Consider the following 24,667-nt stretch of genomic DNA (forward strand, 5'->3'; position numbering starts at 1 on the left):
AACGTTGAAAAAAAAAATAAAAAAAAAAAACTGCATTTGGACAATCTAGTTGGAATATCTATACCTTGAGCGAACTGGATACGAGTACAGTTTCAGGTGGAGTGTATATGCTACACTTCACGGTGTCAGAGTTCTGAGCTACATTTGTAATTCTTTGAAATATGATTTCAGGTAAAGCATGGCTACTCCAAGAGAGTCTGGTGTACGCTTATAGGAAAAACATTGTATTATTTTCGTAGTCAAGAAGATAAGGTATGTATGTCTTTTTAATAAGCTGATTAGAGGCATTTCTTTGTTGTGGCTTAAATTTTCTCTTTCACTCTTCCGTTGCTAACAAAAACTTCAGAGTGTTTGATAAGGTTGAAATCTTGCAAAAATTTATTACTGGGGTAACCACACACCCACAAGGGTCTTGACTCTTAATTATAACTCTTGGCAACTTTTAATTAATGTATCTTTGTCTTAGAAGAGAAAAATCTTCCCATTCTAAGCTGTCAATTTCTTATATTTGCCCAGGTTCTGAATGAGGGGAACAGCAAGATAGGAAAGAAAATCTGGGGAGGGAAAAGATTCCAGTCCTGTCCCAGGCTCTCAAATCCCTAGATACCACTTATCTATCCATCCTCTACCTGTTTATATCCTTGTATTCATTTTTAAACTCATCTCATCCCCAAAAGAACTTGAGTTATCTCCAGTCATGAGTACACTTTCAGAGTACAAAGATGGGAGGGGTGCCTGGGTGGCTCAGTTAGTTAAGCATCCAACTCTTGGTTTCAGTTCAGGTCATGATCTCATGGTTCATGGGATCAAGGCCCACATCAGACTCTTTGCTCACAGCGTGGAGCCTGCTTGGGATTCTCTTTCTCTCTCTCTCTCTCTCTCTCTCTTTCCCCCGTCCCTCCCTTGCTCTCTCTCTCTCTCTCTCTCTCTCTCTCTCAAAAATACATAAATAAAAAAAAGAAAAAGATGGGATAGCTTTCACAGGTGAAGTGTATGCCTGGCTATCATTGTGGGTACTCCTCATCACCTTTGGATTACTGAAACTAAAAATTGGATCAACATGTGCCGAAAGTACTTGCATAAAATACTGATGCGAGCCCCACAGAATGGCAGCCTGTGACTAATTTCTACATCAATGAGACCAGGCTTCTTGATCCAGTGACCACGTCACGTAGGTCAGTTAGTTACTTCTCTGCTGCATTTTCAGACTGCACTCTCAGTTCCAACCAGCTATATTTAAAATGCATGCCTTTGTTCTCGGTGTTGCTCATGGGATGGGAATTAACAGAGCTATTAAAAATTATACCTCCGAAGTAATGTAGGGAATGCTTCCATAAGAATGTAAAATAAGCACAATATAAAATTCTACATTCAGTATAATCCTGACCCAAAGCACAGAGGCAGTTCGTCCTCAACAGTTTAGGAGAAAGCTCTATGACTCTCACATCAGCCCACACATCTGACTGCAAGTGTCTCAAAAGAGTAACAACTTCTCCTTCCCCTTACACTCCACACCTCATGTAGATTATCTCAGAGGCAGGCTCTAGCTGAGAACCCTGGAGGGAAGGGGATTCCAACAGATGTAGTTCCCAACTTCTCTTCTGCAGTTACAGGGAGATTTTAGGAGTGGATGGTTGGGATGCTGAGTTTATAATTCTCAGGCCGGCACATCTATGTAAAAATATGCATAGCAGAAGATGGGAACGAACTGTCCCAAAATATTGAGTAATTATCTGTGATGGTAGAATTTATGGATGATTTTTTACATTCTCTTTTCCTATACCTTTCTATACTTCCTATAATAAGCATTTGTTTTAAACATAGAAATTTATTTAAATTTTGCTAAAAGAGAACTTATTCTCACTAATAATTAGTAATAATGTAATAAAAGTGGATAAGGTTGGTCACAGAAGAAACGAGTCAGAAGAAGTAGATGGATGAGTAGAATTCCATTGTAATCACTAGAAAAGTATTGAGAATGCTTGTGAATCCATATAGACCTACTTCTTTTTGTGCGAGAGATGTTTCAGAAACAATTTGTTTTTAATCTGGATTAGCGTCTTCTTTTATTCAGTCAAAATAGTTAAAAGCACTAGGTCTGTTTACTGTTTATGGAGGCTTGGTGAATCCTTTGGTTAAAGTGAATAATGGTCTTTAAATATTCGGATGGATGAAACCTCGATTTTCATAGGGATATATCTAAAGCACACAATTAGGGTAGGATTGTCATATATTATCACAGTAGAATTAGTTTTCTTTTTCCCATTTTTAAAAGCTTGCTACTTATTACAAATCTTCTGCTATAAATGTATAATAAATATATTTAATAAATAAAATTGTATTTATTCAGTAAATTAAAAATAGTATTTATTATTTATTTATTTATTTATTTGGCTTTTCTTTTACTGCTGTCTTTTTCTGAAAGTGTAGGTAAGTTAATTTTGCGTTTTTTCTTCAAAAGCAAATTTTCTTCGTTCAGTGCCCAGAGTGCTTTGCACAGAGTGACTACTGAGAAAATACTTATTAATTTAATGAGAAGTCATGGCTTTCATGAAAGAGAACAAGTTTAATTAAATGAATTAAATCATTTTTTACTATTAATCAGCTATTAGGCAGATAATATTTCAGTTAAGATAAGATATACAGGTAAGACCTCACTGAGAAGCTAATGTTTTAATTAGGCTCTGAAGGAAGTAAAAGAGTAGCCATGTGGATATTTCAGGCAATAACATGCTAGGCAGAGGGAATAGCAAGTGTAAAGGCCCTGAGGCGGGAGCATGCGTCATGTATTTGAGGAGTAGTGAGACGGTCAGTGTTGATGTCAAGGTTTGGGACCTAAATTGCTGGAAAGATAATGTTGCCAACAACTTAGAGGAGACTGAGCAGAGTAAGTTGTTTGAGATGCTGTTAGACAGCTAAGTAGAGATAGTGAGTCTGTAGTTATAAACATGTGGACAGCTAATTATGCTGCCACGAAAACCATGAGCTTGGATGAGACCACCTGGAAAGTGAGTGCAGGTGGGAAGAGAGCCCCACACTGAGCCCTGGGCCTGAGCATGAAAATGGATATTGGTAAATATCCCTAGGTTAGAACAAACATTTTCAGACTGCAATTGCAAACCTGATAAAATATTTTAGAAGCTGTAAATCTGAAGCAGACCTTTTGTTTTCCTGGAATAAATTGTACTTAATTAAAACAAAAGTTTTAAAACAAATGTGCTAAATATTCAACACAGCAGATAGGATGGCTTTTGTCAATAAAAGTAGGTAAAAATTTAATGTAAATCAGTTTTAGGAAGTTTTTCTTACTCTTAAAGTAAAATGGAAGAAATCATGGCGTTGCTTCGTGATAGATTCCATATGTTAATAAATATCCTTGAAACACATTGGGTTTAAGATGGTAATTAATCACACTTCTTCATATCAGCTGCCTAACCTTGTCACTTTTTCTATGAATAGCATTGAGACTTGGTCTACGCTTGTCCTTTTGATCCAATACCTTAATCATCACATCAGTTCTGTGGGGGGAAAGTCAAATGAATAGTTTGACTGAGTTACATAATTGTTTGAGTAGGTAATGGGTCATTTCAGTGTAATGAATAATCCAAACCACCGTACAGAACTAGCTTCTTGTCTGCTATTCAAACTGTTCTTTTATATTATAATTGGGTATTTTACTTGTGACCACTACTGTTGTAACAATGTGGATAACCCAATTGTCTTTGGGCATTCATTGAAAAAAAAAAAAGTATGCTTTATATAGGTAAGAATGAAAAGGACTATGAAAAATTTTAGTAGGAAAAGATCTAGAAAGTACCTTCCTCAAAATTACTAACATTTACTTTAGTTTCCTTTAGGTCAGATCAAACTCTGGGAAGCTAAAGTTGAAGAGGTTGACAGATCCTGTGATTCAGATGAAGATTATGAAGCCAGTGGGCGAAGTCTATTATCCACACATTACACCATCGTGATCCATCCCAAAGACCAAGGTCCGACTTACCTCCTAATTGGATCCAAGCATGAAAAGGTACCTAGGGACTTACTGGTTGAATTTGAATGAAGTACACTGACGTCATTAAGATCTGGTAATGATTTTCAAATCAATTTTATGGACACAAAGAAGAGACCTTGTCAGACTTTCAGCCCTATTTGCAGAGCTTCTTCATGTCCCTGGAAATGAGCCTTGTTCAAATGTGTCATTTCTCTATCCTCTCATTAAAAGTAATCTCAATCAGGCTCTGTGCTGACAGCTTGGAGTCTGGAGCCTGCTTCAGGTTCTGTGTCTCCCTCTCAATCTGCCCCTCCCCTGCTCATGCTCTGTCTGTCTCTCTCTCAGAAATAAATAAACATTAAAAAAAAAGTAAAAATAAAGTAATCTCAAGTCTGAAATTAGTACGTTTGCTTTAGTTAGATCAAAATGTGGATGTCTCAGACTGGGTATTTCAGGGTGACTCTAAAACCTCTCCCTTATATTTTTGACTCATTTTCAACAAAATTTTGGTTTAGATACAATTAAAAATGAATTATTGTATGTATTATGTGTATATGTAATAAGTAAACAGTATAAAAGTTAATATAACATAAAACAAGGGACACCTTGATGGCTCACTAGGTTGAGCGTCTGACTCTTGGTTTCGGCTCAGGTCATGATCCCAGGGTCGTGGGATAGAGCCTCGTGTCTGGCTCTTTGCTAAGCATGCAGCCTGCTTGAGAGTCTCTCTCTCTCACTCTCTCTCTCTCTCTCTCTCTCTCTCCCTCTGCTCCCTCCCCTGTTCATATAGTTAATGTTAATATAAGCATTAATATATAAAAGAGTTAATATGATAGTAAAATATTAATATATTATATTAACATAATATAAAATTAAAATATAAAAATTAAAAGATAAAAGAGGCATCACAGATTAGTGGGGAGGTAATGGATCATTCAGTACATAATATGGTATGCTCATTATATATTGAGGAGATTGGCTCTTTAGAAAAACATGAGTTTAGTTTTTCATCTCATACATATAGCAAGATAGTTTCCAAATGAATTTAAAGAGATAAATGAAATTATTACTATTTTTTTTAATTTTTTTTAATGTTTATTTTTGAGTGAGAGAGAGAGAGAGCATGAGAGGCGGAGGAGCAGAGAGAGAAGGAGACACAGAATCCGAAGCAGGCTCCAGGCTCTGAGCTGTCAGCACAGAGCCCGACGCGGGGCCCGAACCCACAAACTGCAAGATCATGACCTGAGCCGAAGTCAGAGGCTTAACTGACTGAGCCACCCAGGCGCCCCTGAAATTATTTTTTTAAAGGGCCTTTATCTGATATCTGAATAGAAAGTACTTTCTGAAAAAAAACAACGTAAGAAATCACAATAGAAATAGTCAATAGATTTGACTACAAAAAATTGAAATACTTGTCTATATCAAATAAAATTACAAACATAACCAAAAGGATAATACAAAAAAAAACTTTCCATGGATGGCTACAATATCTTTAACATATAAACAGCTTTTATAAATTACTCCTTTTTTTGTTTACTTTTTTTTTTTACAATTATTTGTTTTTGAGAGACAGAGAGAGACAGAGCACAAGTCAGGGAGGGGCAGAGAGAGAAGGAGACACAGAATCCGAAGCAGGCTCCAGGCTCCCAGCTGTCAGCACAGAGCCCAACACGGGGCTCAAAGTCACAAACCACAAGATCATGACCTGAGCCAAAGTCGGACGCCCAACCGACTGAGCCACCCAGGCACCCCTCTTAATGGACATTTAGGTTGCTTCCATGTCTTGGCTATTGTGAGTAATACCACAAAAAAACATGTGAGTACAGATACCTCTTTGTGCTCCTGATTTCAATTTGTTTGGATATGTACCCAGAAGCAGAAATGCTGGATCATATGGTAATTCTATTTTCAGTTTTATTTTTTACTATTTTCCCTAGTGGCTGTACCAATTTACATTCCCACTAGAAGTGGATAAATGTTTTCTCCACATCCTCACCAGCATTTGTTATCTTTTTTTAAAGTTATTTTTATAAAAGCCATTCTGATGAGTGCAGGGTGATATCTTATTATGGTTTGATTTGTATTTCCTCAATGATTAGTGATGTTGAACATTTTTTCGTGTTATCTGTTGGCCATTTGTATGTCTTCTTTGGAGAAATGTCTATTCAGTTCCTTTGCCCATTTTTTAATTGGGTTTTTTTCTTACTATTGAGTTATAGGATTTCCTTATATATTTTAGATATTAACCTTTTATCAGATAAATGGTTTGCAAATAATTTTCTCCCATTTCATAGGTTGTCTTTTCATTTTATTGATTGTGTCCTTTACTGTGAAGAAGCTTTTTAGTGTAGTATAATCATACTTGTCTATTTTTGCTTTTGTTGCCTGTACCATAGATACCATATCTAAGCAATCATCACCAAGGCCAGTGCCCAGAAACTTTGTCCGTATGTTTTCTTCTAGGACTTTTGTGTTTTTGGGTCTTATGTTTAAGTCTTTATTCCATGTTGAGTTGAGTTTTGTGTTTTGTGTAGGATAAGGGACCAATTTCGCTCTGTTGCAGGTGGATATCCAGTTTTTCCAACACCATTTATTGAAGAGACTGTCCTTTCCCCCATTGTGTGTTCTTGGCACTCTTGCCCGAGGTCAGTTGACCATATATGCTTGGGTTTATTTCCAGACTCTCTGTTCTGTTCCATTGGCCTATATGTGTATTTTTATGCCAGTTCCATTCTGTTTTGATCACTGTAGCTTTGTAATAATTTTGAATCAGGAAGTGTGATACCTCCAGCTTTGTTCTTCTTACTCAAAATTGCTTTGGCTATTCAGGGTCTTTTGTGGCTCCTTAGGACTGGTTTTTCTATTTCTGTAAAAAATTCCATTGGGGTTTTCATAGGAATTATACTGAATCTGGAGGTTAGGTAGTATGGACATGTTAAAAATATTAATTCTTCCAGTCCATGAATACTGGATGTCTTTCCATTTATTTGTGTCTGCTTTAATTTCTTTCATCAATGTTTTATAGTTTTTGGTGTACAAGTCTTTCACCTAGTTGGTTAAGTTTATTCCTAACTATTTTATTCTTTTTGATGCCATTGCGAATGAGATTTTTCCATGATTGTTAGTGTATAGAAGTGCAACTGACTTATGTGTGTTGATTTTGTATCCTGCAACTTTCCTGAATTCATTCATTAGTTCTAACAATGTTTTTGTGGACTCTTTAGGGTTTTCTATGTGTCAGATCATATCATCTATAAACAGATAATTTTACTTCTTCCTTCCCAATTTGGATGCCTTTTATTTCTTTTTCTTGCCCTATTGCTCTGGCTGGGACTTCCAGTGCTATATTGAATAAAAGTAGCAAGAGTGGGCATCCTTGCTTTGTTCCAGATCTTAGAGGAAAAGCTTTCAGTTTTTCACCATTGAGTGTGATATTAGATGTGGGTTTTTCTTGTGTGGCCTTTATTGTGTTGAGGTAAGTTCCTTCTGGATATTATTTTCTTCTTTAAATTTTCTGGATTTCCCAAGTATTTTTTATGTGTTATTCATATGTATTGAGAGTCAGATTTTAAATTTGATAGACTTTTTTGTGTTTCTTAAAAGAATATGAACTGGTTGTATTTTTTCTAGTCTCTTAGCATCATATTAACTTACTTAATTTTATCATGCTTCTTGTAAGAAACATCTATAGAAAATAATAAAGTTTTAAACAATGGAAAAATGTCCTATGTACATAATTCAAGAGAGCCTGCTTCAGAACTGTTCGACTAAGTGGCTTTTGGCTATTATTTAAAAATAAAAAAATTATTCAGTGTCAAAGTTTTCTACTGTTTATGCAAGTTGTTTTTTTTCTTTAGGTCATCAAAAATTATATCTTAGTTAACATCTCTATTAATGTGTTTTGATTTTAAGGACACTTGGCTTTATCATTTGACTGTTGCGGCAGGAAGTAACAATGTAAATGTTGGATCTGAATTTGAACAGCTGGTTTGCAAACTGCTCAATATCGAAGGAGAACCTTGTAAGTTCACGACATATAAGGCTCTATAATTTATGAAATGGACTCCTTAGCCTAATGGAGTTTTCACTTTGTGAGTTCCTGTTTCCCTGCAATCTATCCATCTTTTCATTGGCTTTGTTTGTCCTGGGCCAAGATTCTCACTGTGGTTCTTAGGCTCCAGGGACACCATCATTCCCCAATATGCCATGTCCTATAACCTTTCTACCTTTGCTCACGTTATTCCTTCTGCCTGAAACTCTCCCCTTCCTTCACATTTCTCACTAACCTGATAAAATCCTACCTACCTTAGGAATTCCCCTTGTCAATAAGCCCACTCCACATCAGCATCTGGCTCATAAAAGGTACTGAATAAATGTTAAAATTATGTCCCAATGCACTTTGCATTTAACTCTTTTATAGCATTTGTTGCTTTGCATTGAGATTAATTTTTTATGGCTCAGGTGTCCTCATTGAGAGTCTAGATTCGATGCTGTGCTTTATGTAATACAGAGATCATATTTACTTGCAGTATCTAGTATAGGAATTTAATAAATTTTGGTTTTAGGAATGTCTTTAAGTTTCTCTTTATCTTTCTGTCTCCTTCTACTCTGGCTTCTCCTCTCTGTTTCTCTCCAGCTCCTTCTCAGAATCATTTCCCTACCTAGGTCACTGATCTTCAGCAGATTTCAGCTATGTCATAGTGCCCTGGTAGACTTGTTTCACATAGAATGTTAAGACCAAATTCTTCTAGATTTACTTTATTCACAGAAACATGAAAATCCCAATGACCTGGAAACTAAAATAAAATAATGTTACCAAAGGTTTTTCACGAACTGTAAGACTTAAAGCTGTGAGCCAGGCCTGAATAAGCTAATTTCTAAAGAGCTAATTAATGGGAGGCCAAAATAAGTGATTCTTGTGTTTTCTGTTTACATTTTATCATGTATGTAGCCTCTCAGATATGGAGACACCCTACTTTGTGTCACAGCAAAGAAGGAATCATTTCCCCACTGACAACACTACCCTCTGAAGCTCTACAGACAGAAGCTATTAAATTATTTAAGGTAAAATTTTATATGGACTTCTATGTTGCTAAAATTTTAATTGGAAAAAATAAAAATAAATAATTTTGGTTGTAAGGTTTCACTCTAAAAAATTTGGGGCGCCTGGGTGGCTCAGTCGGTTGGGCGTCCGACTTCAGCTCAGGTCACGATCTCGCGGTCCATGAGTTTGAGCCCCGCATCAGGCTCTGGGCTGATGGCTCAGAGCCTGGAGCCTGCTTCCGATTCTGTGTCTCCCTCTCTCTCTGCCCCTCCCCCATTCATGTTCTGTCTCTCTCTGTCTCAAAAATAAATAAACTTAAAATAAATAAATAAATAAATAAATAAATAAATAAATAAATAAAAAATTTCAAAACGTGATCATCATCATCTCATTAAGAAAATCTTCTGAGGGGCGCCTGGGTGGCGCAGTCGGTTAAGCGTCCGACTTCAGCCAGGTCACGATCTCGCGGTCCGTGAGTTCGAGCCCCGCGTCGGGCTCTGGGCTGATGGCTCAGAGCCTGGAGCCTGTTTCCGATTCTGTGTCTCCCTCTCTCTCTGCCCCTCCCCCGTTCATGCTCTGTCTCTCTCTGTCCCAAAAATAAATAAACGTTGAAAAAAAAAAATTTAAAAAAAAAAAAAAAAAAAAAAAAAGAAAATCTTCTGAAATAAAATTAGGTGAATTGAACATGCTTTCTGAACGAGGATTTGGGACTTACTGAAATAAACTGTACACGGTTTGGGCAGTGTGAAACAATGTCAGAAGAATCGTTTCCCCTTTAGCATCTCAAAAGGAGATATTTCTCATATCACACCTACCTCAGTGTTGGGACAGAGGAGTCAACATCCTTCTTCTCCAGTGCTATTCTCAAATTCTTACCACGCAACTTATTTTAGAAATCCCTGATCATTTGAAGGGATGCCTGGGTGGCTCAATCGGGTGACTCTTGATTTTGGCTCAGGTCATGATCCCAGGGTCATGGGATTGAGCCTCACGTCCAGCTCCTCACTAAACGTGGAGCCTGCTTAAGATTCTCTCTCTCTCTCTCTCTCTCTCTCTCTCTCTCTCTCTCTCTCCCCTTCCTCCTTGTTCACTCGCTCTCTCAAAAAATAAATAAACAAGCAAACAAACAAATAAATAAAGTGTTTTAAAAAAAGAAATCCCTGATCACTTGAAATTTGCCATTCAACTGTATCACGCTTTATCCCCTCGTCTCTCACTCACTTTCTGGTAACTCTTCAGATTTCATTAGGATGTCGAATGACTTCGTTATCACTTCAGTCACCAATGCCATGTTCTTAAGATCCTGACCTTCTTAATGCCAAGCTTCACCTGTAGTCACCTTCATCTTCCCATTCTCCAACCCCACCACTCCTTACAAGTACACTACTTCTAAAAGCTTCAGTTCTAGCATCTCTTTCTAGAACCATAATCTCTTAGCCTATGAGCTCTCTTATTTTCTTATTCTTCAATTTTTTTTCTAAGACCTTTGTTTTGAGCCATTTATTTTCTTTGAGATCAAAAGAGAGCATGGTAACCATCACTTGGCTTTTCTTCTTTCTTTATCCAGTCTGGATGACTTTCATTAATACTCATAGTTCTTTGGGACCCATAATTCCATGCATTCTTCAGCCAAACCCCAACATAGATCATTGCTGGTGTCCTGTCCACTTCCACATTGATCATGAGCACATGGCTAGAAAACATCAAACAACCAGGTGTGGGCTAGAGCCAATATACATCCATGGTCTTCACCCTCAGGGCTGACTCCCTCTCCTTTTACTTATCTTTTGTCACACACAAACCCTCCAATGCCCTACTCAATAATGTTCTTCACAACAAACTTCTATTTTATTGAGAAGATTAGAGGGCATCAGACATTATTCCTCCAAGCTCTCTCCCTGACAGACATTTAAAAAAAAAATTTAATGTTTATTTATTTTTTAGGGAGAGAGAGAGACAGAGCGTGAGCAGGAGAGGGGCAGAGAGACAGGGAAACACAGAATCCCAAGTAGGCTCCAGGCTCTGAGCTGTCAGCACAGAGCCCGATGCAGGGGTCACATTCCCAGACTGTGAGATCATGACCTGAGCCGAAGTTGGATGCTTAACCGATTGATCCATGTAGGTGCCCCCCTGACAAACATTCTTTAATTTATTTTCTCCTCCTTTCCTCCAATCTCAGAATCTTATGCACCTTCATGGATTCCGGTCTTGATTCCATATCAGGACCTTGGTATTTCATTTTGCCCTAGTTTCTTAAGGTCTCAATTTTTGTCTTTCTTTTTTGGCTTCTTCTTGCCTACATTCCTCCCATCTCAAAAAAAAATATTAATTTGGGGGGTATGATATGATATGGTGGTTACGGGAAAGAAACCTTTATCAACTGGAGATCCATACTGAAGTATTTTTTTTTAAGTTTGTTTATTTATTTTGAGAGAGAGAGAGAATGAGCAGGGGAGGGGCAGAAGAGACTGAGAGAGAGAGAATCTCAAGCAGGCTCTGTGCTGCCAGCCCAGAACCTGACATGGGGCTTGAACTCACAAACCCATGCTGCTTTAAACATTGGGGTGCATGTGCCCCTTTGAAACAGCATACCTGTATCTCTTGGATAAATACCTAGTAGTGCACTTGCTGGGTCATACAGTAGTTCTATTTTTAATTTTATGAGGAACCTCCATACTGTTTTCCAGAGTGGCTGCGCCAGTTTGCATTGCCACCAGCATTGCAAAAGGGATCCTCTTTCTCTGCATCCTTGCCAATATCTGTTGTTGCCTGAGTTGTTAATGTTAGCCATTCTGACAGGTGTAAGGTGGTATCTCATTGTGGTTTTGATTTGTATCTCCCTGATGATGAGTGATGTTGAGCATTTTTTCATGTGTCGTTGGCCATCTGGATGTCTTCTTTTGAAAAGTGTCTATTCGTGTCCTTTGCCCATTTCTTCACTGGATTATTTGCTTTTTGGGTGTGGAGTTTGAGAAGTTCTTTATAGATTTTGGATACTAACCCTTTATCTGATATGTTGTTTGCAAATATCTTCTCCCATTCTGTCGGTTGTCTTTTAGTTTTGCTGATTGTTTCCTTCACTGTGCAGAAGCTTTTTATTTTGATGAGGTCCCAGTAGTTCATTTTTGCTTTTGTTTCCCTTGCCTGTAAAGATGTGTTGAGTAAGAAGTGTCTGCGGCCAAGATCAAATAGGCTTTTGCCTGCTTTCTCCTTGAGGATTTTGATGGCTTCCTGTCTTGCATTTAGGTCTTTCATCCATTTTGAGTTTTATTTTTGTGTATGGTGTAAGAAAGTGGTCCAGGTTCAGTCTTCTGTGTGTTGCTGTTATTCAACAAAGTATTGGAAGTCTTCGCCTCTGCAATCAGACAACAGAAAGAAATAAAAGGCATCCAAATCAGCCAGGAGGAGGTCAAACTTTCAATCTTTGCAGATGACATGATACTCTATATGGAAAACCCTAAAGATTCCACCAAAAAACTGCTAGAACTGATTCATGAATTCAGCAAAGTTGCAGGATATAAAATCAATGCCCAGAAATCGGTTGCATTCCTATACACCAACAATGAAGCAACAGAAAGAGAAATCAAGGAATCGATCCCATTTACAGTTGCACCAAAAACCATAAAATACCTAGGAATAAATCTAACCAAAGAGGTGAAAAATCTATACACTGAAAACTATAGAAAGCTTATGAAAGAAATTGAAGGCACAAAAAAATGGAAAAAGATTCCATGCTCCTGTATAGGAAGAAGAAATATTGTTAAAATGTCAATACTACCTAAAGCAATCTACATATTCAATGCAATCCCTATCAAAATAACACCAACATGTTTCACAGAGCTAGAACAAATAATCCTAAAATTTGTATGGAACCAGAAAAGACCCCGAATAGCCAAAGCAATCTGGAAAAAGAAAACCAAAGCAGGAAGCATCACAATCTCGGACTTCAAGCTGTATTAGGAAGCTGTAATCATCAAGACAGTATGGTTACTGGCACAAGAACAGACACTCAGATTAATGGAACAGAACAGAGAACCCAGAAATGGACCCACAAATGTATGGCCAACTAATCTTTGACAAAGCAAGGAAGAATATCCAATGGAATAAAGACAGTCTCTTCAGCACGTGGTGCTGGGAAAACTGGACAGCGACATGTTCTGTATACTTTTTAAATGAATGCATATTCTGCTCTTGGGTGGAATTTTCTATACATGTCAATTAGGTCAAGTTGGTTAATAGTGTTGTTCAAGTTTTCTAAATCTTTAATGGTTTTCTGTCCACTTGTTCTCTCAATTATTAAGAAAGGGATATTGAAATCTCCAGCTCTAATTGTGGATTCGCCCGTTTCCCTTTGCAATCCTATCAGGTTTTGCTCCATAAATGTGGAAGCTGTGTTATTAAGTATGTAAATGTTCAGGACTGTTATGTCCTCTAGCAGAACTGACCTCATTATCATTATAAAATGACCTTCTTTATCTCTGGCAGAATTCCTTGCTCTGAATTCTACTTTGTCCGATTTGTTTTTGTTTTTTGTTTGTTTGTTTTTTGCTTTTTTTTTTTTTACATTGATATTAATGTAGCCACTCCAGATTTCTTTGGTTAGTGTTATCATAATATATCTTATTCCATTCTTTTAAAGAAAAACTGTTGCTCTGAGGAGAATTGATATAATTCATGCAGAATAAATCTAATCATTTCTCACCTTGAATATGTCTTTTTTGTTGTTGTTTAATTCAGACATGCCAGCTCTTTATAAATGCAGCAGTTGACTCCCCTGCGATTGATTACCATATATCTCTAGCCCAGAGTGCTTTGCAAATCTGTCTGACACATCCTGAGCTACAGAATGAAATTTGCTGTCAGCTCATTAAACAGACAAGACGGAGACAGCCACAGAATCAACCAGGACCGCTGCAGGTATATATTGATACATATACATGCAATTTAAGACGATGTTGTTTTCCTCACTGTAAGAATGATACATATTCAATATAGACATTTCAAAAATACAAAAAGTATGAAAAGGAAAAGTAGCTATTAATATTTTGATATGTATTCTTTCAGGTTACTTATGTATTTATATGTTCCTATATAAATAAAGCTGTATGTGAGTATATTTATGCACACTCAGTTTTTCACATTACTAAAGTTGTAGTGTGCATACTACTTTTGTAAAATTGTAGACTGTAATCATTTCCCCTATATCCTTCAATATTCTTCAAAAACATTAATGGTGTATTGATATCAATTGCTACACATTTAGGTTTTTCCGGTCATTTTTCTTATAACAAATTCCCCTATAGTAGACAACTTTGAACCTAAACCCTGTGTACAAGTCCACCAAATTTCTTTGAGTCCATTTCTAGAATTTCCATATATCTTGAACAATGTTCAGTGTAATACTCCTTTAAATTCTTCCCAGGTAAAGAGTGGTATTTCATTATTGACTTAGGATACGTTTCTTTAACTATTAGTGCAGCTGAGTATATTTTCAGGTGGCTTTTGGTCACTGAAGTTTGCTCTTCCATGAATGCCTGTTTTAATCTTTGCTTATTAACCCCTATTAACTGCAGGATGAAACAGAAATTTCTTACCCTCGCAAATAGTACTCTCAGGGGATCTAGGTTTAATGGGACTTGAAGCTTATCCAGTTTAAGCTTATACTATTACTAATGTGTTACTTTTTTTTAATGTTACTTTCACACATTTTAAAAGAACATAGGATCATGTAAATACACTCCATAGGGCCCTTTCCCAGGCCCTGGAGGGCCCATGCACGAGCGAGGTTGGAAGTTTAAGCTTCATTTGCATTGAGGGCCCTTCATAATCTAGCTCCTCTTTCTCCACTTCACTTTGTGCATCCTGCAACCAGCATACACTGAAAGGATAAACGCACCCCATTCTTCAGAGACACTGTGTGTTTACATATCCTTCACCTTGAACCTGCCATTTTTACTGTTACCTGCATCCCCCTTCTCTCTTCCCACCCTGTAGACTTTATAGTCAGCCCAGGCAACATCTCTTCTGTGAATTCTTCCCTGACTCCCACAGTAGATAGTCATTCCCTCCACTGGTTATACTTAAAAAAATTATGACATGGTATTAACCATGTTACATTGTAAATTATTGTAAAATACATAACTCTTCTCCTAGACTGTAGGTAACTCAAGAGGACAGTACCTTTTTCCCCTTCTTTTTCATATAACATTCATAAAATGATTGAAAATATACTTAATCAAAAATAATAAAGAAGAAAAGAGAGTACAGGACAGAACAAAAGAAAAAACTAAATACAATCCTATTATAAAAAGATAATCTCTGCTAATATTTTATATTTGCCGCATATATATATATGGCCATATATATATATATATATACACACATATATATATACACACACACATATACACACACACATTTTATATATATGGATATATATATATATATATATACATATAAATATATATGCATGTATGTGTGAGTAGATTGGTTGTGGTTTGGGGTATATGGTTTTTCAGTCTGTCTTTCCTCATAGCCAGTACTGTATTTCAATGAATGAGTAAATACATAAATGAACAAAAAAGGAACGATGTCCCTAATCTTTGAGTATGATGTCAAAAAAGACTACCCTATCTACATGGCCTTTGGTACCTTAGTTGTGGACAATAGCATATACGACTTAGATGGATTATGGAATGTGGAGGAGGTTTTATGTTTTTATATATTATAAATGCTCTAAGCAGATAATGTTGATGTGGAAGAAGCAAAAACATTTGGGGGCCAAGAAAGACTATCATCACCCCTTTCCTCATAATCTGTCAGTTACACTGATTCTCACGTGGATCTCTGACTGCCAGATGGTGTCTAACCTATGGTGCTTCTCTTTGCCCAGGGCTGGCAGCTCTTGGCTCTCTGTGTTGGGCTCTTCCTTCCCCATCATCCTTTCCTGTGGCTCCTCAGGCTCCACCTAAAGAGGAATGCAGATTCCAGGTGTGCAGAAAACTAGCCAGCCGAACCGTTTGTGTGGTCTCTGAAAGTCTACAATAAGTCATAAGTATTTAGTAACCTGTCAGGTGTATTTGTGGAAGAAACGTGTGAAACAAAAGTGGGTACAGGAAGCCCTTGGTTACCGTTTATATGAGGCTTGGAAAATATTTCCTTTGTTATGTTAAATCTCTTACAGGAGATTGCAATAAGAGCTTGAAAAACTGACCAAGAATATTTTTTTTAATTTTATTTTTTTAATTTACATCCACATCAGCATATAGTGCAAAAATGATTTCAGGAGTATGACAAAGAATATTTTTAAGTGAAAAGTCTATGTACTTTTCAGGGATGAATGACTTAGCATTAGTGGGTGCTCATTCAATAAAAGCAAGTGTTTTGTTTCCTTCATTTTCCCTGTGGCTACTTTTCTCTACATTGAATTCTTTTTTTTTTTTTTTTTAATGCTTATTTACTTTTGAGAGAGAGACAGAATGCAAGTTGGGGAGGGGCAGAGAGCGGGGGAGACAGAATCTGAAGCAGGCTCTAGGCTCTGAACTGTCAGCACAGAGCCTGATGTGGGGCTCAAACTCATGAACTGTGAGATCATGACCTGAGCTGAAATCGGACGCTGAAGCCACTGAGCCACCCAGGCACCCCATCTCTACTTGAATTCTTTTATGTAGGAAAACTTCCCTGATGGTTTTCCCTCCTCTTATGCTTGTGTGTATTTGAATTACTTCAGAACTTTTACTCCCTTCGAAAAGACATCTAAACTCCAACTGTCAGAATAGCTTTCTTACAGTGAGACCCAGGGCACCCAGCCAAGGCTTATCAGGATCATTTTGTGCAACAAGTTCACGTTAGGTGCTTAAATAGACTCTGGGTCTAAAACAGACCAACACAGTGAGACAAAACAACTTGGAAATAGTGGGAAAGTATTCCCCAATTCAGATTATATTTTGGAGACTGTGATCAAAGTTGTGTGACTTTATTTATTTGTTTGTTTGTTTATTTATTTTCATGTATTGAGTTTGTTTTTAAGTAATCTCTACACCCAACATGGGGCTTGAACTCAAGACCCCAAGATGCAGAGTCCCATTCTCTCCCAGCTGAGCCAGGCAGGCACCCCAACATCATGTGATTTTAGTTGCAGTCACTGAAGAGCCCCTAGACAAAGGGTGACATTTTAAAGATTTTATTTTTACGTAATCTCTGTGCCAAACCTGGGGCTCAAAGTCACACCTCTGAGATCAAGAGACACACACTCTACCAACTGAGCCAGCCAAGCGCCCCTAAAGGGTGACATTTTAAAGTCTGCCTAGAAGGCACTTCACAACACAAATATATTTGGAGGTATTATCAATCTGCTTTCATAAAAATTGTATGTAACAAATGAGGGCAAATAAGATCTCTATCCAGCTTTTGTATTTATTTACTCCAGAGGTTTTGTTTAATGCTTAAAATTTTTTACGAAGTGCATGTTTTATAGGGTAAAGAAAGAAAATACATCTATTTGTTTTTTTGGAGATATTTTTCCTACCTTGTTTAGCAGTCAAGCACTAACCTCAAAGGAGAACTCTGCTACATCATGTTTTTCCTGAGTTATCCTATACTATTTTTATACAATTATTTCCTTTGTGTTTGTTAATGCAATTACTGTATTTTGACTGTATAATGACTGGTAACCTTAAATTCATTTTGTGATGATAATAATACAATAAAGAGGGAAAATGCTTTGTGCGGAAGTTAGATTCAGTCAGTTGCAAAAGTGAAGAAACTAGAATTTGAGAAAAGTTGTAACACTTTAACAACTCAACTTTAACAACTTTTATCAAAAAGAAAAATTATTGTCAAAATTAGCATAATACATTGTAATGTACATGTACCTAATGTATTAGGGTGTCTTAAATTTATTCCTAGGCTTTATCTTAAGTTGTATATTATAGGACAGAATTTGGAAAATATGCCATTTACTGCCAACGGTGCGTAGAAAGAACACAACAAAATGGAGACAGAGAAGCAAGACCCTCAAGGATGGAAATCCTTTCAACCCTTCTTCGAAACCCTTATCATCATTCTTTGCCCTTCAGTATCCCCGTGCACTTCATGAATGGGATCTATCAGGTGGGTTACACTTTCTGGCTGATGAAAGCATGCTTGCTTAACCTTGAATCGTGCGTGTGTCCTCTGTGGCACAGAGAAGTGAGACTGCCTACCTACCTTTGTCAGCAGCTGGCAGTGACCGTAAATGTGCAAATATGTTACGTCTTCTATCAGAACAGCTGAGTTTTGAAACCATTGTGCTAAGAAGGATTCAAACTGCAATCCACATTGAGCCAAATAAGGGAGGAATTTTACTGCCCTTACAACTCTCATGGAAAAAATCAAAAATACTTTGGTTGATGCCTTTCCCAACCAGTGTACTTGCTAGATGAGAAAATAATTACTGACAGTGGGTGTGTACAAGTTTAGTCTTTTTGAAGTCTCCAGATCTCAGGAATTATGTGGGAAAACTCCTCCAGGCCCTTCCAGCTCTCAGATATTGATGTTCGCTTATTACCTGAAGCAAACATGTTCCAAAGCTGGCAATTAGTCTTTGTAGCCAGAGTTTTTTTTTTATCACAGAATTCAGATAAGTAACTGCATATTAAAGGAACAGACATTATTTATTTTTCTGTATTTATTCATTTTTAATTGAAGTGCAGTTTGCACACAATGTTAATTACTTTCAGGTGTACAATATGGTGATTCGACATTTATATACATTACTAAATGATCACAAAGATAAGTCTAGTTACCATCTGTCAGCATACAAAGTTATCACAAGGATATTGACTATATTCCCTATGCTCTACTTACATTCCTGTGACTGTTTAAGCGCATTTCTTGTGCAATTTTTTTCATTTGCTTAAATATTTCATATTGTACTGTAGTTCTTGGTTTGCTTTTAACGGGTAGGCATGATATCTCTGCAAGATGTTTATAGCTGTCAAATGATCTTTGTATTTTGAATTCATGTCTGTTGGGTGAAGCCAAGATTTCTGAATTCTTACAGCAAGCTAGCAATTAAGATGACATTAATTTTCTCCAGTGGAGCTGTGGCGTGGGGGGGAGTTTAAGCATCTAGATAAATATACGTTATCATTAATCATGCATCAAATATAGCCTGTTTCTCCCTTAAATCCTTTTTGAAAGTTAAGTTTGAAATGTACATAGTTGCTTTTATTAAGAGAACAATGTTGCTATTTCTGCTTAGGTAGTTGGATTTGATGCGTCCACCACAGTGGAAGAGTTTTTGAATACTTTGAACCAGGATACAGGCATGAGAAAGCCAACACAGTCTGGCTTTGCATTATTCACAGATGATCCTTCTGGCAAGGATTTAGAGCATTGTCTTCAAGGAAACGTTAAGGTAAAGCCGACTCCTTTTAAGAAGGCAGACCCCACCAACAGCAAAGAAGCTACTTTTTGCTATTTGCAAAAGGCTTATTAGGTCAAGAGGTTTCAAAAATTCTAAGTAATCTAATCTTCCCAATAAAAAAGGGTTGCGGGACTTTGTTGAAGTCGTAGAATTCTTGACACAATCTGCACACACACATATTCCATGTTAAGATAGGGGAAGGATTAGTAATAGCAACAATGCCCCAACTAGTAGGGTAATAAGAGTGGACGTATGGAAGCTCTAATAAAATAGCTTTTTATTGTACTCATTCACAAGACAATACTTCTTTCCGCTGTTGGAGGAGCTGGGCTAGTCCCCGTTCACAGTGAACTTATGATTTGCTTCGGGAGGAGCAGCCTTATACACTGATAACCTTAAACTAGAATTGAAAGTGATAAATGTTTTAAGAGTGCTGTGAATATTCCACAGATGGAGAGAGTAAGTTCAGCACGAGAAAATAAGGAAGAGTTGAACTGGACTTTGAAGGATGGGTAGAAAATGGACCTATGGAGATAAAGAAGGAATTCCAAACATAAGGAAAATCACGAACGAAGATGGAAAATTGGAAGACTTTTAAAAACTCTTTCCTAGGTCATAGTAAAATGACACTAACACAGTTTCCAGGTAGCAATGGCAACAGTTAGAAATAGAGAATATGGAACCATAAGGAACCTGATCGGAATTAACCCACTTATTTTGCAAACAAGGAAGCTGAACCCCAAGAGCAAAAAATGATTTACCCCAAATCACACAGCTAGAACTGGGTCTGGACCCTTTCCCTACTTGATACGGTCCTTGATTGCTCTCGGGAGTAAGTGCCTGTTACGGGGCGAAGGTGTCCCTATGATTCAAAGATGAAGGAATTGGGGCAGAATAGGAGAAGAAACAGACTCATAAGCAGTAGCTGCCATAAGTTTAGAGGACATGAAATGTCAGTTCTTTCGTCAAACTATCAAAGCCCAGCTTCACTTACAGGTCAACCTGTTGGGGCTTGAAGGGGTTCCACCGAATACTGTTGAAGTTCATACTTAGCTCATTAGGAATGTTGGTTGGTAGGTGTGCTACCATCCCCCCACCCCTACACCCCTGCCTATGTGGCTACATATTGAGAAATCTAGATAAGTGAATGTCTTTTTCTCCTCAGCTCCAGCTATGTCCTATTTAGTTCAGCAAATTCAAATGCAAATTTTGAGACACACATTCCTAGAGCACTGTTGTTAATAATTAGTCAAGAAGATAAACTAGCATTTTTGGTTGACTTGAGCTGAGTAAACGTTAGGGGCTTTGCTGAATAACTGCTTATCACATGGTTGTGAAAACTTTTATTTATAATTCTCTAAATGACCTGTTGAAAAACAAGCAAACGTTTATTTGGTTCCTGAAGAATTTTTATTCTTTCCTAATCAAAGAATCTTAAGACTATATTTCAAGTGTCTTTGAGATAACTTCAGTTATTCCAGTCTTCATAAACTCAGAAGGTGGAAAAGTTGCTTCTTCCGTGACTAAATTATGAAGTAATTCCTGGAATCTTCTTGTTTCTCATGTGGTCTTTCATTAAGATTCCTTTTTGAGTAAGAAATTCATGGCTACAGTCCAGAGTTAATGGGTGTCCAAAAGGATAAGTGGACCAAAGAGCAATTTATAATTAAATCTAAAACCAAGGGTACACCGGAGCTTAAAACAAATGGCTTCAGTCCATTTGGTTTGATCATATTAATTGGAAATTTTTCAGTTTGCAGACATGCTTGTCTCCCAAAAGTGCTGAATTAAAAATTGCTATAAATCTCCAATTTCCACTTCCCTTCTAGATTTGTGACATTATTTCTAAGTGGGAACAGGCTTCCAAAGAACAGCAGCCTGGGAAATGGGAAGGTACGAGAACTGTTCGTCTAACTTATAAAAACAGGTGTGTAATGCCGTATCCAAACACCAAAATATGTGTGTACTGTTACGCTCATATCATGCGCCTATGGCTTTCTATTGAATAGCCTTGCAAGTTACAGTATTTGTTTGTGTGTTCGTTTTTCTGTAAAAGGAAACTCTACTTCTCTAAGAAGAAACTGTCACATAAGATTTTGTTTCTAGCTCTAGTCTTTTCATGTCATGGATGGCTGTATTTTATAAAAATATGCATGTGGACAAAGATTAGAAAAAAACTATAAGAAAGAATAGCTTCTCTCTTAGGGTGGTCGGTACAAGGGTGAATTTTTTTCACTTTCAAAAATTTCTTTAACGTCACAATCTTTTCATAAAGACTAAATACTCAAATACCCTACTGGAGATCTGTAGTAAGAAGAAATATTTCTGGGACGCTTGGCTGGCTCAGTTAGAAGAGCATGCGAGTCTTGATCTTAAGGTCATGAGTTCAGGTCTCATGTAGGATATAGAGATTATTTAAATAATAAAACTTAAAGGAATTTTTTTAAAAGAAGAAATGTTTCTGTTCACTCAGGTCTTTTAAGAAGTCACATACTCAGGGGCGCCTGGGTGGCGCAGTCGGTTAAGTGTCCGACTTCAGCTCAGGTCACGATCTCACGGTCTGTGAGTTCGAGCCCCGCGTCGGGCTCTGGGCTGATGGCTCGGAGCCTGGAGCCTGTTTCCGATTCTGTGTCTCCCTCTCTCTCTGCCCCTCCCCCGTTCATGCTCTGTCTCTCTCTGTCCCAAAAATAAATAAAACGTTGAAAAAAAAAATTAAAAAAAAAAAAAGAAGTCACATACTCATATTCTCATTCTTTCAGATTCCCTCTTTTTCTCTCTGTAATTTTTGAGCTTCACCTGTAAGCCAGGCACTCAGCTAGATGCTCTGAATAAAGTGGTAACAGAAGCAGACATAAACACAGTTCCTGATCTTTTGAATTTATAGTCTAGTTAATCATACAATAACTCTAATGAACACATAATTACACACTAAGTTCTCTGAAAGAAAAGAATGTGGTCCTGTAAGAGCACACAGGAAGAGGCCTGACCTAGACTGGAGGCATCGGGAGACTTCTTTGAGGAAATGATGTTTATGCCAGGGTCGGAAGGGGGCTGGAAGTGGCAGCATAGAAATGAATAGAAAAGGATGTTCCAAAGCCTGTAGAGGGAGGGAAAGCTGCTTGGAGGGTTTCAGGAACTGGGGAAAAGCCAGTGGGCCTGGAGCACATATCTTCCCAACAGATACAGTTTTTTTGTAAGTTTATTTATTTGTTTTGAAAGAGAGCTAGCAGGGGAGGAGCAGAGACAGAGGGAGAGAGAATCCCAAGTAGGCTCAGCACCGTCAGCACAGAGCCCGACGTGGGGCTTAAACTCACAAACCTGAGCTGAGCTGAGATCAAGAGCTGGACACTTAACCGACTGAGCCACCCAGGGGCCCCCAACAGATACAATTTTAATATACTTTGGCATATGATCAGAAACTAGATTTTCCTTGCTTCTTTTTTTTTTCTTTTTTTTTTTTCAACGTTTATTTATTTTTTTTGGGACAGAGAGAGACAGAGCATGAACTGGGGAGGGGCAGAGGGAGAGGCAGACACAGAATCGGAAACAGGCTCCAGGCTCCGAGCCATCAGCCCAGAGCCCGACGCGGGGCTCGAACTCACGGACCGCGAGATCGTGACCTGGCTGAAGTCGGACGCTTAACCGACTGCGCCACCCAGGCGCCCCTCCTTGCTTCTTTTTTAAAAATATCTTCTTTTCTTCCATGTGTCAGCAGAAGGTAGTACTTAGTAAACAGTGTTCATTGACCAGGTGACAATTAACCGTACAAAAAAAATGAAAAGGTATTTTGATGATTTTATTTGGCTCTTATAGTCTATAAAATAAGGAATCTAAAATATGAGAATGAAAGAATTACTGGTGAAGTAGTTACTTCTTTCAGAGGCTTTTGAAAGATGGTCATAGGCCTAAAACTCGAATGTAAGAAGTAAAGACACTATATACGTAAAGAATGTGATAGCCTTTGATCCAATTTGGGATTTCTTTTTCTAATGATCAGTCCCACAGATATATCCATATGCATGAACAAGAGTATTCCAGTATACCCCAGTTTCTTCCTTGCCATGGATTTTATAACAGTGAAAAATAAGTGTTGGAAGGGACTTACATGTTTATTACTAGGGGAACGGTTAAATAAATGTGGTGCATTCCTATTGTAGACTCTTCTCCTACCGTCAGCCACTAAAGGCCACCCACTATTTGAATGGATTCCTTTGATCTGAATAAATGGTGGTCATGAGCCATTGGAGCTTCTCTGTTTAGGCGCTCATGAACTATGGCAATTTGCAAGAGTTCTGAGTAACAAGAAGGTGACTGTTAAGCTTTGATATCTAAGGTTTTAAAATCCTACTTCCTGGAGATAAGCAGGATTACTTAGCTAATGGAAATCTAATAGGCTCTCCTGGAAGAACCCATTTCCACTGATGGTAGCCTTTATCTGTGGTCCTTTGGTGACTGGCAAGAGTAGCAGGCTGGAAGACTTGGACTTTCCAGATGATTTTGGTTTAGTCCTATGGTTGCTGGAGCAGTTATTCTCAAAGAGAGGGCCCTAGACCAGCAACTTCAGGATCCCATGGAAACACATTAAAAATGCAAATTATTGAGGCGCCTGGGTGGCTCAGTGGTTACGTGTCTGACTCTTGATTCAGCTCAGGTCATGATCTCAACAGTTTGTAGGTTTGACCCCCGTGTCAGGCTCCCCACTGATGGTGTGGTGTCTGCTTGGGATTTCTCTCTCTCTCTCTCTCTCTCTCTCTCTCCCCCCCCCCCTCTCAAAATAAACAAATAAACTTAAAAAAAAAAAAAGAAATGCAAATTATTGGGCACCATTACAGACCTACTGAGTCCAGCAGAATCTCTGGACATTAAAGAGTCTGTGTTTTAGCAATTCTCCAGGTGATTCTTACACATACTGACTTTCGAGAAGCACTGATCTGGAGATCCCCATTGCTGCCCTGTCTCTTAATGTTACCTTTTGTTGAAGACAGCCAGCTCCTGGACTTGACCTGCCATATATCTTTATGGAGAGAGGTTCAGGAATTCTCATTTGGTTTTATTGGAACTAAATGGAATTATTTCCATGTCTAAGACTATTCCTAATAATGTGTACCTTATGAATGCTTAATACATACTAATTCTGTCTGTGATAGCTATGGTTAGAACCCAAATTAAATTTGGATGAAATGCAGAGAGGTAGTTCGAAACAGAGATTAGAGTAATAATCCAA

The 24,667-nt window shown here is 37.8% G+C and overlaps 1 protein-coding gene across 3 annotated transcripts in view; it reads left to right on the top strand.

The window, feature by feature from the left end:
• PLEKHH2 (pleckstrin homology, MyTH4 and FERM domain containing H2) overlaps positions 1 to 24,667 on the top strand; it is a 115,418-nt gene that overhangs the window by 69,913 nt on the left and 20,838 nt on the right. For 2 of the 3 annotated variants that reach the window (XM_030310500.2, XM_030310501.1), the window contains exons 16-24: positions 172 to 252; positions 3,848 to 4,027; positions 7,904 to 8,012; positions 8,943 to 9,055; positions 13,773 to 13,952; positions 15,928 to 16,025; positions 17,969 to 18,146; positions 19,279 to 19,434; positions 21,273 to 21,370. In XM_030310500.2, coding sequence (XP_030166360.1) covers positions 172 to 252; positions 3,848 to 4,027; positions 7,904 to 8,012; positions 8,943 to 9,055; positions 13,773 to 13,952; positions 15,928 to 16,025; positions 17,969 to 18,146; positions 19,279 to 19,434; positions 21,273 to 21,370 — 1,193 coding nt within the window. The remainder of the gene's footprint in view (positions 1 to 171; positions 253 to 3,847; positions 4,028 to 7,903; positions 8,013 to 8,942; positions 9,056 to 13,772; positions 13,953 to 15,927; positions 16,026 to 17,968; positions 18,147 to 19,278; positions 19,435 to 21,272; positions 21,371 to 24,667) is intronic. The other variant, XM_030310502.1, reaches the window with a different exon arrangement.

The sequence above is a fragment of the Lynx canadensis genome, chromosome A3 (genome assembly GCF_007474595.2).
Source record: "Lynx canadensis isolate LIC74 chromosome A3, mLynCan4.pri.v2, whole genome shotgun sequence".
Classification (NCBI taxonomy): domain Eukaryota; kingdom Metazoa; phylum Chordata; class Mammalia; order Carnivora; family Felidae; genus Lynx; species Lynx canadensis.